The sequence below is a fragment of the Echinops telfairi genome, unplaced genomic scaffold (assembly GCF_000313985.2).
Source record: "Echinops telfairi isolate 266 unplaced genomic scaffold, ASM31398v2 ScPeMD7_7468;HRSCAF=8506_0, whole genome shotgun sequence".
NCBI lineage: Eukaryota > Metazoa > Chordata > Mammalia > Afrosoricida > Tenrecidae > Echinops > Echinops telfairi.
Window position 1 is genome coordinate 48,873,074 of NW_022111369.1, and position 14,967 is coordinate 48,888,040.

Sequence of the window (14,967 nt, forward strand, 5' to 3'; positions counted from 1 at the left end):
GGATACGTACCATGACATCTAAAAACATACTCAGCACTTTTCTAATCATAGCATCTAATCATAGTCTCACCCTTCAAAAAGCATATACTTTAAAAACAGTTTATGCACAGACACTAATCCATTAATTTATAGTTACTAGCACTTCTCCCCAAAGTCAGCAATTGTGCCAGTTGAGAAACTTAATCAATAATTGAGATTTCACAACTACAAATGTTGAACCGATGAAACTTGCTGGCAATTCTAAGACTCAATCTCAACATTTGAAATATCCTGAGTAAGTTAACGTTTTATTAGTTTAGCCTGAAATACAAAGTCAAGTTGTTGTTAGGATCTATCAAGAGGGTTCTGACCCGTAGCAGCCTTACGTAAACAGGAACAAACACTAGCCAGTTCTGTACAATCCTTATAATTATTGTTGCACAAGAGTCCACTTTTGCAGTCACCTGTCACTCCACCTCACTGAGGAGGGTCTTCCTTTTTTATTATTAATTAAGACAAAAGATAAAGTGGGTTGTTAAAACCCACATGGAGGTACGTTGGAAGACAGGTTTGAGGATGTGCTACTGAAAGGTACAACCTTGAAAACCTACCCTCCAGCCCCAGCTTACTTCCAGAAGAGAGCGATCACGTCCCTGGTAGCCAGTGATTGGGTGGTTTTTGGGAATGGGTGGTTTTTGAATCTGTACATTGGAATATAAAAAGAAGTACAATGAATGCATTTTTCAGTCTCAAATATCAAAGAAAAGCCTAGCACAAGGGAATGTGGGGATTTGGGGATTACTTTAACATGTAAGCAATATTTTTCAGAAGATCATCCAGCAACAGTTATAGTACTACATTGACAGAAATTCAAATTGGGTCCCCAAAAGGGTGTGGAAAAGGGATTTTTTTCCTGAGCTAAGATGGATCTTGGCTGAAAGCAGAGAATACCAGGAAGATATTTACTTCTGTTTTATTGACTATGCATAGGCATTCCAGAATACTTTACTGTACTCATGTGGAACCCATGGATCAACAGGCAGATGTATGAGCACCAGGGAATGGTTTAAAATCAGGAAAGGTATGTGTAATAGTTAGATTTATTGTGTCAACCAGGCCTACATAGGAACCTATAGGCAGAGCTTAATTAGGTCACAGCTTGTTTGAAGGATGACCAAGATAAATGCTTTCTGAGGCTGGCATCCCATCTCTTTCTCCCTGGTGATCAGAACAGCATGTTATTGCTTGAGCTAGTTCTTTGCCTCAACCATATGCTACACTACCTGTGGGCCAAGCCAACCCCTGGATCCTGTCACTCCTTCAAGATCTGCTTCTCCATGCAACTGGTGGATCTTGTTGATGTGCAGGCATCACTAGAGCTCTAGACCCCACCTGGCCCAGCTTGCTATGCTCCCACAGTGCTGACTATTCCTGTCCCAACCTGCTGTCTCCTGCCTGTAGGCTGACTCTACCTGTTTTGCCTGAGGGCAGACTCTGCTGTCTGCTTCCTTGACCTTGGACTGGCAGCTGCATGAGTTGAAGGACCTTCAGTATATTAACTATTCCACGAAAGTGAGTTGAAGCAAGCCTTCTCTTACTGCTCTGTGGACTAATTATCTGTTATAGTCCTTCTCTCTGTACAAATTTATCCATATATATATAAAATCATGGGTGTCCTAGTTTTGTTTCTCTAGAGAACTCTGCCCAACACAGTGTGTAACAGGGTTGCGTCTTCTTGCCATATAGTTCAATCTGTATGCTGATCAAATCATCAGAGAAACTGCATTATATGAAGAATAACACAGTATTGGTATTGGAGGGAGGCTTATTAGAACTTTGACAGGCATATGACCCAACCTTGCTTGCTGAAAGTGAGGAAGACTCTGTTAACAAGTTTGTCTGGGAAACTCACAGGAGCAGTCCTACCCTGTCCTAGAGGGTCGCTGATTTGGTATCCACTCTATAGCAGTGAGTCTTGACATTTTATCTATTCTGTGTAGTTTTTTCTATATTTCCTCCCAAGGCCTCTGAATTTAATTTTCATTGATGTGTTCCTGGTGTTTGGAAGCATGACTGAGTGAACTGTTTTTGTGTGTGTGTGTGACCTTGACTCTCCTGTTTCAATTAAATCTCCCATAATGAGGTCTATTTGTGAATAATTTCCTAAGAAAAAGCTAGTGAAAGAAAATGTAGAATGTATCTATAAATATTTTATTCTTTCATACATTGGATTGATGTTAGTTGGATCTTGAATAATAGGCTTAAAATAATTTCCATAAGAATTTTTATGACATCACTCTAATCTCTTCTAGCTGTTGGAAAGTCCTTTCTTGGTTCTCAGTTCTCCATAGGTCTCTTTTTTCCCCCAGATTAAGTTTTTATGGTTTTCAAAAACATTCTAAGTGTTCTGTAATTTTTATTCCTGATTATCTAAAAATTTTACAATGCTATACTATGCATTTTCATCACTTATTATTTGGCTACACTTTTATCTGAAGATAGCTATAATCTTTTATCTGTAAAAAATTTTAAAATATAGTTAATATAAAATATTTCTTTGCTCCATTTTTCCTGAACTCTTCTTCAGGAATTTTATGAGTGGAAAATCAGATCTGGATTGACACCCGTACCTCTTGTTTTCCATTCTATTTTTTCCTTAGGATTTTATTTGCTGAGTTATTTCCTAAACTTTATCTCCAACTAATCTTTGATTTAAACAAAAATAAGAATCCTATTTTCAAGGAAGAGTTTTTGGTTATCCTTTTATAAACCGTCTTGTTCAACTTTCCAAAAGCAATGATTTCTCTCAAGAATATTTTTGAAAGTTAACTTGTAAACTACAAAATATTTATTTTCAGAGGGGTTGTGTATTATACTAATCACAATGCTTCTCATGGTTGCTAATGGACTTCTTTAAATGCCTTATGATTCTCCTTATCTAAACATATTTCTGCATCACACAGTGAAAGAAACATTAATTTGATAAAGAGCCTATTAACCTCAGACCTTGCTGGAGTGTACAGAAAGGTAACCAGTCTTTAATACCAGATTTTGGAAAGCTTTAACAGGGGTGCCCAATTTTTCTCAAGCCAATTAATTATTAAAGTAGATGCCAGGGTTATTTTACCTTAAGTAAATCTGGCATCAAATGAATGGGCGTTTAGAAAACGAAGAGGGTATTTCGAAAAGCTTATGGGAAAATATATGATCTCCTCATTCTATTTTTTCACAAACTTGCTGAAGCCTCGTCATATATATGTTGTTGATACTTATTTTTAGCCAGGTCAGCTTCTCACTCCCACCTGTTACATCTGAGTCCAAACCTTACGAATTCTCTAGGCCATTCATCCGTGATCTTGTCAGCAGCCTCCTTCTCTATTGTTCCATGTTGCATCTTCCTACAATTGACATTATTGGACTAAGTGTCCTTCATTTGTCACCCAGATTATTAAACTAGCCTCCCCTTGGTGCCCATAATCTAAGTTACCACTTATAAATATATCTCCCTCCTCTACACTCAGAATCTTCTTCTTAAAGTGACTGACTTTTGTGCAAATTGGTGAAACAAGACTTCTTTTCAAAACTCCACTAAAATGATTGTGAAGGACTAAAAGCATGATGGAATTGGACCCAAGTAAGACCGAGAAGTGTGTTCTGGTGATCCGTGGATATACTGCAATGTGTTTAAATAATGCCCAAATGTCCTGAATTCAGTTAAGTTTATATGTTGGAGACTCAGGAGAGAGAACTGGGCTGAAAATGTGGCATAAAGTGGATAAGGAACTTTAAAGAAGGTAAGACATATTATAGCTCACGGTCTACTGAATGAGCGAAATGAAGTAAAAGCAGATTTAAGGATGATATCCAGAGCTTGGACATCATTTGCTGGCATAGGGAACATGAGAGAAATGTGTTTTGGTGTGATATGTGGGCAAATACAATTTGGATATATTGCAACATAATATCCAAATGTTCTCAAGTCAGCTAAGTATGTGTGTTGGAAACTTAGGAGATCGGGGCTGAGAATATAGATTTGAGAGTTATTTGCACAAAGCAGCTGTGTGGAGGCATGAGCATGCATGTGTGTTGTCTCAGGGAGAAGAGAAATTAAGCATCCAACAGAATCCTGAGAAACATTAGCACTAAAGAGATAAGAGGCATTAAATAAAGATATTCAACACCAAAGGTGTAATAAGATGATTGGAAAAAACCAAACTCAAACCACCCACTGCTGGCAAGTTGATTCCGACTTGGAGAGATTCTGCAGGACAGGACAGAGCTCTCTACAGGATTTCCAAGACAACGGATCTGTAAGGGGCCAGACCTCTTCACCTCTGCCAAGGTTCGCCTTGGTTTCCTTTAAACAGTGTATTTTCATAATGGTTCTAACACATTCTTCTGAACGGTAGTTGAAGTACGTTTTTATATTGATGACCTGTTGTGGTATCTATCCTTGCCTCTGTGCTAAATGGACTGACATAGAAGTTCTTGGGTATATTTAATAGTTTTATCTTCTCTCTGTATGCCTTCCCTGCTATTAATTCTTGCTAATCCTGTGTTCTTACAAGGATTTATCTCTTCTTGCCTCTGATGATGCTTTGAGAAATCCTTAAATAGCCAAGCTTGTTAACATTTAAAATAAAGCTAGCAGTAGACTTAGATTCTGGGAGGATATGAGCTCCTTTTCCGGAAGCAAAGTACTGAAGCTACAATGTCTAGAAGTTGCTAGTTTAGAAGCTTCTGTGACAATGTTTTATGGTTCATTCTTAGGTAGGTCAGGCAGGTCAGGTAGCATATATGAAAGATGCTGAACTGTAATGTCCTTTGCATAATTAACTAAATATAATTTGATACTAATTTCTTGACTTAGTTATAGGTACGCACATTAATAGTTAATGCATATCCTCTAGGTATGCTGAAGAATTATCCAATTCACCTTAATGATTCCCTGACAGTGAGTGTGGCTTCAGCTGCTTCTTCAAGCTCAGTGAACCCACTGCCCACCCTGAGTCTGGTCCTCCATTCCCTGATGTCCAGAGGAATACATTACTCATATCTGTGTCTTGCCTCTTTTCCCAATGTTGTTTTTTCTGCCACATATGGATATCATTTTCCCCCTCGAGTTATTTGCCCTCCAATTCTCTGATTATAACTTAGGGCTTGACTGAAGGTTCTACAAAAGTTGTAAAGATTTCATGAAAGCACAAGTAGACTTAGCCGGACAGTGTGTCACGTGTCTTCAGGGGAGTACCATTCTAGGACTTGGTTCATTTGAGCAACTATTTTAAAATAAGTGTTTATATGCATCATCTTGGATTCAAGGAAGTGCTACCATAAATTTCATAAAAGGAAAATGGCAGTATTAGCTTCTCACGGTCTATTCCTGTAGATCTTGGTTGGACATGATGCTTTCCTGCTTTCAACCTTGCACAAGAGTACATTCCTAATATCTAAATCTAGGATTCCTACAATTTTGTATTTGACAAGCTTTGTTTACTTACTTGATCTCCTGCCTCGAGTATTTATAAGCAATCTGAAGACTGACATTGAAGTTCTGACTTACTCATCTTTGGATTTATTACAGCACCCAGAGCAGTCATATTACCCAACAATTATGTGAAGAGTTACAAAGAAGCACATGACACTCATAAATGCATAAAGTTACTTTATTTTAAGTATACATTTAATTTTGAAAAATATAAATGCTAAAATATCTCATCTTCTTCATCTCTTAATTCCATAAAAGTCACAATAGAAAGCTTCATAAAACTGTAAAATACTATAATGTTATAGGAATTTTAGGTTTCATATTGGAAAAAAATTATTAGTAATATATTGAAATGTTTTCTGTTCTTTATCATTTTGTTCCACCATGTTGATCTACTTCATTTAAAATAAAAAGATGCATTATTTCTCTAAAGTTAATAAAGACTTAAGAGAATAAAAATAAGAATATCTGAAAGTGCGTATTGATTCTGAAAAGCAATGTGTACGGATATGTACCAGCCATAGAAATGGCTTAAAAGAGGCAACTATTCACTTTTTCACATTGTAGGACTGGGACAAAGTTACTTCTGGCTCTAAAAGATTCACTGGATGACTAGCCCTGAGTTGGAATTTCATTGTAATGTTTGTCTAGGAAACAGAATTCAGAATTTGTGTATCTACCCACCGAGCACAAAGAAATGAGCCAAGAAATAGGACATACTCGAAGTTTTGGTGAAAACAAAACTTGACCGATGAAGCATCTATTACAAAACTTTTATTTCTGGCTGTAATGAAAATCAGCGAAATCATCTTCTGAAAAGTCCTAAGACCATTCAGCCAGTCATATGCTATAAAATATTCTTTGACTGTATTTCAGCCACTCGATTCCAACAGTCTTCACATGCAGGCTGTGAAGAGCAGCTGCTAAATGTCATGAACGAGATAAGAAAATCACGGACTCCGGCACCCAGATCACTAAGCGGCATGGAAAGTATCGAAGAAAACTTTGTCCCATCCCTGAACAATGCCATTCTCTCGCATAGAATTCCAATGGTTTTATTTTTAAAGATAGGATTCAGCAGTCAATACATTTTGCGGACTTTAACACAATTAAAAAAAAAAGCCAAACTTGGAAGGCAATCGTTCTCTAAACACCAGTATATAGCTGATAAAAGATTTACTCTGTGTGTGGGGGGGGGGGGGCGGGTGCGTGTGCATAAAACACACACAAACTGAGTTACTGATGTTGGTCAATTATTTTCCCTCATTCTTTCAGGTCAGGAGTTGGGCTGGGAAGGGTTTTTTTGTTGTTGTGTTTTCTTATTCTTCAGTAATATGTTTCCCTTCCTCCTTCTCCCCACGGCACCCATTTATCTCTCCAGCCAACCCTACCCCACTGTCTGGCAGAAACAAGAACGCTACTGTCTATGGCACATGAAAAAGGATTCCCAGGTTATCTCACATAGTAGAGAAGAGTGGCTTGACAAAGGAGCACAGTAACCCCGAGAGATTCTTTCGAATGCAAAAACCAGAGGCACATATGCTTCTTTGACCACCTTTACCTGTCCTTCCTACAGCTACTCAGCGTCGGGTTACAAGAAGGAGTGTCCAGTTAGAAATAAAGGACTCACAACGGGACTCTTTTCCTTCAGAATTCATACCAGGTCATAATACTCTGGGCAACATGTCCTGTCATATGCTCTGGGTCCTGTTTGCGTAGAAATAAAGCCACACAGCCCTCCGGTTAGTTCGTAGACCATGAGCAAGTTCTGGTAAAATAGAGATCATGTTGGTAGCTACATTTGGACAGTAGGCTTTGTTTGTTTGGCGACTCCTTCTGATCCTCGGAAAGTAATGGCTGTTTGAAAACTTCCCTGGATTCCCTTCAGCAAAGGTAAGGTACTCTTCTGGGTCATATCGTAAATACAATATGCCAACGCAGAGTATGGGGCATCAATGGAGGGACAGACAGCTTGTAGATCGAGCCAAAGTCTATACAGATGAGTGTAGCTTCTCAGGAGTTCTTTGAAAAGATTCAAAGGAAAACAAAAAAAATGAGAGAGAGAGAGAGAGAAAAAAAAAAAAGCCCGATTCTTGAGTAGGAAAAAAGTGTTAAATCGGGAGCTTAAAAACAAAATACACACAAATGTTTTTCATTGAACAAGTGCACAGATGAAGCACAACTTATTAAACATGATGGTTTTAAATTTTTATCAATGTTCCCATCACTGAAGAAACGAGGAAAGCTCCCTACATAGTTCTCTGTGAGGGCAATGGAAAACTAGATTTCACAGAATCATTGTTTGAAGAATAGCTCTAAATATAAACAAGATGCCAAGAACTGACATGTGAGATTGTAATGCAATAACATGTAATGTCCTACTATAATTTTCATAAGAAATTGTAGTCTCTTTCTCTCTAATTTATCTAACATAAAAAGTTTAAGATGATTGAAAATTATAAAAATAAAAGCAAATTCGGATAATAAAATTTGGATCATCAAAATGTCAAGAAGACAGAATTGCAATATAATGTTAAAGTGAGTGGGAGCCACTAGGTGCATATTATGAAACCGAAATAAGTGGTTTTGCTCTGTTTCTAGCACTCCTTCGATAACCTCTTCTAGTTAGGGTATATCACAAACGTGGTTACATGAATCCACTGTTACGGATTCAACATTTAAACTGTTATTTATAGTGCACATTCACAGTATATAATACAACCTATTAAAAAATTACATTTAAATGCCATGCTAAATTTTGGTGAATAAAAGTCAGATTCTCAATATGGTTTTTTGAAACACACACACATATGCATACACACAGATATTTTATATGTCCCAATGATAAAGAACTGCCTTTGCATCCTAAAAGATATGTGTGCGTACTCTTAACGTGTGTAGGGATACACCTCTACATTCCCATATAGACTCCCCAGCTGTGCCAACGGTCTGTGCACATTCCTATGGGCACTGCATTGTTTCTGTGGGCTATTATATCAATGACAGTGACTGATATCTGGGTAACAAAAATGTACCCATCCTTGCATAATAAGAAATCTCTTGGACCCCGATGGGCTTTTTAGTATACAGTTTGGGCTTTATGAAAACTGAGGCAGGCAGCTCAGTAAGTGGGCCCATCAGCTACTCACACCCTTTCTCTTTCGAACTTTACACCAAGTGCACCTGCCACTCACAGAGCAGCAACACAAACACACAAATGTCTGAACTGAAACAAAGACCTACAAATACTGCATAGGGTGACGACATGGTAATACAATCCCCATCTGTGCCTGGGTGGCACGACATCAGAGGGTGATGTCAGTGATTCCCCTTCGCTCAGGGTGGGTGCCCTTCTCACCCAATCTCCATCATAGAACAGTTCGATTTCTCTTACATCAACGGGGAGAGGGGAATACTCAGAAACAGGGTGCTTTTAATCTGATGCAACTCCCTGGCTTTCCCTAGAAATGTGTATTTGTGTGTGTGTAAAAATCACATTATATACAATACAATTTTTACAGAAAGCCTGGCAGCTACAAATAAGAGGTAGAACTACTCAAAACTATGTTTCCTGCTGCAGGAAAAAATTCATTGTTTTACAGTAATTAAAAAAAAGTTTAAAAAATTGACAAAAAAGTAAGTTGCAGGTTAGGCCCCATAATTTAAACAACAAAATCTAGGAAGAAAAATATTCTTCAAGGTACTCAACAAATAAGTTCATTAAAGGGTTAAAAAAAGTTGCATAGGAAAAGGGACAATCCAGCACTCGCTACAACGGTGGCAACAGTTTCCGTACAGGGACTAAAGTACCGTTCGTTTTTCTCCTTTTAAGATTTAGGGCTTACAAGCAAGAGCAAGTTAGAGCAGCAGCACTGCTTCCAGTCCTGGAGAGAGCTCTCTAAGCGAGCGAGCGCGGAATCTGCCTGCAGGTCAGAGATGGTCTTACCAGCCAGGCAGGCGAGCCAGCAAGCACAGCTCGAAAGCTTCAGTATTTTAATAAAAGATGTCATAAAATCCTTAACACTTTTTGCCCTCTGCTTCAGAGAGGGGCAGGTCTGTGCATGTCTTGAGTGACGGAAATCGGGATGTCAGAGGCCATTTTGAAAGCCCCCGAAACGAAGGAAGACGCGTCAGGAAAGGAATGGTGCACTAGGTTTGGATGTTCCCCGTGCACAAGAAAAGCAGGGAGAGCCCTATAGTATTTGGCCAGTGAGCCCAACAGAACAAACACAACTTTAAAAACAAAGAACCAGAGGGGGGAAAATAACGAAGAACACAAAGAAGAACAACTGTCAGTTTTCAGGAAAATAAACAGGTTACAATGAAGTTTCTGTTCCCTTGTTCCTCCAGAAATAATCATTGTCTTCAGGCTCCATTTCTATTCTAATTTGAGGCACAACTTTGACCGGAGTTCTCGGAGGGCTAGGAGGAAAAGGAAAAGAAAGGCACAAGTAAGGTCATGGCGTTTCTGCCACCACTGAGGCACGGTCTATGCATCGTACAGAAACAGGGGCTCTTCCTTTGTTAAACACTCATCTCGCCCTTCCTTACTCAAACGAATCGATCATTTAAATGGGATAAAGGTAGGGTTAAGAATCAAGTAAAAATATCATAAAGAAAGAAAGAAACGGGGAAGGGGAACTATCAGCGATGAGTCAAGGGGAGGGTAAGTCAAAAAGTATTGCTACTCAGGTTGCAGCACATACGGGCACACATCTAGTGCCCCCCAAGATCATGCTTCCATATGCCTCTGTCACCAGTGACTGCAACTGCACACAAGTTCTCTTCAGTGACGCACTTGTGTTTTTCTCCTTTGGATCCCTTGCAAAATTAACAATAATAATAATGATGATGAATAATTTTCTTTTAAAATGCCAAATCAAAACAGTGGCTTCTTAGGGGATCTGCTGGGCTCATTACATTCGAAGCAGAGAAATAAATTCAAAAGTTTATGACAACTGGCTTATTATTATTCTAAAAGGATCATCTTGGCAGATTTTCCCTTAGCACAAAGGACAATCATGAAGGCGTATTAGGACAAAAATGTAAGAAAATGGAAAACCACAATGCTGAGAAAGGCTGTGAGAGCTGCACCAAGGATTTTGTCCCCCGTCAACAAGGAGGCACCGCCCATTTCCCCAGGGCAGCGAGGGCTGTCCGATGCGAATCTCAGGAGAAACCTATCCATCTACCAGACAGCCCTGATCGTGCCCTTTCAGACTCCTTTTTGTTTCCCAAACTCCAAGAACATTTAGAAGGAACCCAGTTTGCATCTTTCAAGGGTGCTAAGATAGCTGTTTTCATGTGGCATAGACCTAAGAGAGGTGGAAGGACCACGTTCACAAGTGCATGGACCTAGACAGAGGCGATGCAAAGAAAACAGCTTCACACTTTAATACTTCTGTTTAATAAAGGTTTCTCTGATTTCGTAGCAATACTTTTGGGCTTACCCCTGTACCAGCAGAGGTTAAAGTGGCAGGGGAGGGTGTGTGCTTATATTAAGTCAAAGAGATTTTACTCTTTTTAAAATGTAAATGGGACCTGAAATCCCTTGGGAGACTGAAGGAAACTACTGAAGGAGAGCCGCCAGGAAATGCCAGCTACCCCTAAGTCACAGGTGAGCCCGAGCTCTAACGTAATGGACACAAAAGATTCCATCATTTCTAGGTGGGCATGGGTCGCTTGGGGTGCTTTCCACCAACAAAAGCCGGGGGGAGACTTGCAGACTCGGTAATTTATTTAAGATAAATCATGGAATGGAATCAGAAAAAGAGCTCTGGAAATAGCCACCAGAGACTACATATGTGTGGGACAATCGATGGTCCCATGGAACCCAAAACCCCGGGCGGGGCTGTACCTTGGCATGCCCAGTGACGGAAGGAAAGGAATTTTATCAGCATGATGTGTGGCGTTCAAGGAATGTTGGTGATCTTTCTCCTGGAGGAAAAAAAAAAAATTAAGAAATCATATGCGGTAAGTCTTCAGTGAGTAAAGATAAAAGTGTTTGCCAAAGTCAGTCTGTACCCCCTCACTGACATATTTGTCACGATTTTAAAGAGGACAGACCACTTGAGAACATTGAAATAGATATTTTATCAAACTAAGAATCTAAGTAGTCTAATGAGGCCAAGATCCTGTAGCTTCCTCTACTCTAGATTTTCTGGGATGGACCCTTGGGCTCCTGATAGTAAGGAGGGAAAAAGAGGAATGGTCTCTTGATGGCGAGGGCACAGAGGTGGGTGTCCAAGACTTGGCCTGGCTTTTTTGTCCACCTGCGGTTATTCAAGTGGAACACGCCACCCGAGATACACTGGAGAAAAGTACCACTTCCTTTATATCTATTTTTTCTTTTACAGATTTTGAATGATCAATATGACATTACAAAATATTTTTGTTTGAATAAATGTGCTTATTTTGCTTAAGTAAATTTCTAATAAATCAATTCATTTGTATCCTTTTAAAGTTGCCCCACCACCACCACCTTCCTGAGGGTAAATAACCATTAGCACTACATAATAAAACTTCCCTTAACTTTTTCCAAAAGCCTCCAATTCTGAATAAAGACTTTTTAAAGCCATCTTTAAATTGTACTTAGGGTATTCCAGGCTAGGATGCCAACTTTAAAGGCCTTTATTCATGAGGCGGCTTCAAAGGGTCTGTGGAAAATTCCATGATTTTTTCATTCAATATTTCCACTAGTTTTTTGAAGCCCCCTTATTTTACAGTCTCCTTTTATCATTAATGCTATAGAGATTTTTTTTAAAAAGAAAAAGAAATCCCATTGAAAAGAGTATGCAAAATTTAAATCTTAAATTGGATACCAAAGGTGAGACTGTTTTAACACTTTATCCTTTAAACCCAGTATGTAAGTTAGCCTCCAAGATGGCTCGCTGGGATGTCCACCTCCTAGGATTTCTGTCCTTCTAAGCTCATGTCCCACATTGTACCGGGCGGGGGGTGGGGGTGGGGGGTGGACATCTCCAAGACAATGTGGCAGAACTGGTGATACGAGGGGGTACACCCCAAAAACTGATGCAAATTTTTTTTTTTATGTGAGAGGGATAGAGCATTTGGAGTTCATTTCACCAGGCCAAACTGTTAATCAAGCTTTCTATTTAGAGGATCTGAAAAGCGTTCTGTAACAGCATGCGACAAAAAAGGCCTGATTTGTGGCAGACAAGGGGACTGATTTTGCCACCACGACAGTGCATCTGTTCATGCTGTTCATCTCAGTGCGTCAGTTTGGGGCAGAAAACAGCATGCCTCTCTTGCCCCACGCACCTTACTCACCTGTCCTCACTCTGTGTGACTTCTTTTTGTTCCCATGAATGAAGAGGGACAAGAAGAGACAGGGATTTGATGACATAAAAGGGGTGAAGAAAAAAATCAAGGGAGGTGCTGTCAGCCATCCAAACAGATGAGTTTGAAAAATGTGTACAAGAATGGAATCGCAGATGTGACACACATATTAAGTGTAATGGAGAGTACTTTGAGGGTGGTAAGGTTGTTATGTTAAAAAATGAAGAAGAAGTTAAATACATAGCTTTGGAGAAAAAAATCAAGGTTTTTGGGGGTACCCTCTTGTATGTTACCATTCTGAGATATGGTTGTGTTTTTAAAAATGTGATTTCTCACTGTTTTCTCGTACTTGTGTCTTTGTGATATAACTTGCCACAGTTTACTGGGGTCAGTTGATGTAAACGAGAAAACATGGCAAAAGTGGTGGACTGTTACTTCTGAACTATGGTCGTCCGAGAAACATACAGCTTTTATTGTGTTTTTTCTCCGTCTCTCCTTTATTGCTCTGAGGGAAGTCCTGTCAGCAGTATCTCCTTAAGGAGAAACTCACATGAGAGGGAACTGAGTTTCCTGGTCTTACCATTGACCTTAGAACCTGAAATTCCCCTGCTCCAGTCCCACCTTCAGAGACTGCAGCCCCAGGCAAGAGCTCAGCTGCGCTCTCATGCAATGCCCTAAACCAGACTCACGAAATTCAGCTACCCTTAACATTTTGAACTTCAAAGCTGTGTGAGAAAATAGCTGTTTGTTGTTTAAATTTTTACACTAATCTGTTATTCAGCAATAGATAATTAATATGCCCATCTTTCCCATAAATAGTAATTTCAAACTTTTCTTGGAAACCTGCTATTGAAGTTACATTGTCAAGCAGAATTAACTATGAGCCTCAGCAGGGGTCTTTTTTCCTGTAAGAGAGCAATGCACTCTAAAGCCTCTATGGAGCTGCAATCTCAAAGTGCACAGTAGTTTGCAGTCAATACTACTACCTGGTTTTTGAAAAGCTTAAGATATTCACTAATGCAACAAGAGAAGTTTTTGTCCTTTGAAAATGGCATATTACATCAATTACAACAGAAAAGATAACCTGTCACAAACCATAATACCGTACCAGACCATAAGCTAGAAAAAGCAGCACAGTTACGGAAAGTGTTTGCATTCAGAAGTAAAACAAACAAACAAAAAAATTAGGAAGAAAAGGCGTGCCGCTTATAAAGTATACCTAAAAAAGGTTGCTCATGATTTCCAATTTAATTGAAAATAACAATTATTCCAAATTCTCAATTTTAGCAATGGATTCATTGATCATTTGAGAGCCCCGTGATGCAATTTATCTTTTGAGCTGATTTGGTCATTGAGCGAAACCTAAGGAAGACAAACAGTAACAGACAGTGATGTAGGACTAGAAGCTGCAAGTTTTCAGTACCAGCAGAAGGAAGAAAGTGAATAAAAAACCAGGTTATGAGTCCAGCCATTGAGAAACTGGTGATGACTTGGGCCAGAGAGAAAACACAAAATTTAAAGTTGTGGATGAAAGGAATGAGTTAAGAATGAAACTCAAGGGATGTAACAATAAGGTCTGATAATGAAGTGTACATCTCACATAGAAAACAAAGAGCAAACATAAGGAAAATTAATGGAGATGGGCAGTTCTAATGTTTTTTTTCTCTGCAAGTGCAAATCATATTCAGCAGGCGTGCAAGAGGGTAGTTCTACTCACTGTCGGAAGGTTTGCTATCACTTAGGAAAGGCTGCTGTTCCATGATGTCCATTGGAATTTTAATACTTGGAACTTTTTCTGAGTATGGGCAGTCAGACTGTGAACGAAAATGGACAAAAGTTTTTAGAATGTTTTTACGCTACAGTGCTCACGACCTCCCAGAACAGATCAAACCTAGCAGACGATCAAATACATGGTAGGAAGAAGAAAAGTCCTGGATGTACTCTTTCACCCTTTGCAAGCTTCTCGAACCCTCCACCAGGGCAACATGTTTATTTTCCCCTCTGCTGCGTGTGTGGGGCTGGGTTGACGAAAACTAGAACTATATCAAGTGGAGATCCCTACCATTTCAAGCAAGTCTAAAGCTCTCTAGCAACCCAATTCCCAATCAACAAACTGCATGGTTTTGATGTAAGTGTGAAACAAATAATCTCAAGGAGAAAACAGAAGACATCTTCTCTGTTCGCACATTCAAGGAACCCTT

General features: G+C 39.3%; 1 protein-coding gene across 2 annotated transcripts in view; it reads right to left on the reverse strand.

Annotated features, from left to right (window-relative positions):
• Nucleotides 1-9,802: 9,802 nt before the first annotated feature.
• The window catches only part of SLC4A4 (solute carrier family 4 member 4), a 348,568-nt gene continuing 343,403 nt past the window's right edge, over nucleotides 9,803-14,967 (reverse strand). For both annotated transcript variants that reach the window (XM_045284208.1, XM_045284209.1), the window contains 3 exons: nucleotides 14,484-14,580; nucleotides 11,325-11,404; nucleotides 9,803-9,889 (listed from right to left, as the gene is read on the reverse strand). In XM_045284208.1, the coding sequence (XP_045140143.1) occupies nucleotides 11,361-11,404; nucleotides 14,484-14,580 (141 nt within the window). In that variant the 3' untranslated portion in view covers nucleotides 9,803-9,889; nucleotides 11,325-11,360. The remainder of the gene's footprint in view (nucleotides 9,890-11,324; nucleotides 11,405-14,483; nucleotides 14,581-14,967) is intronic.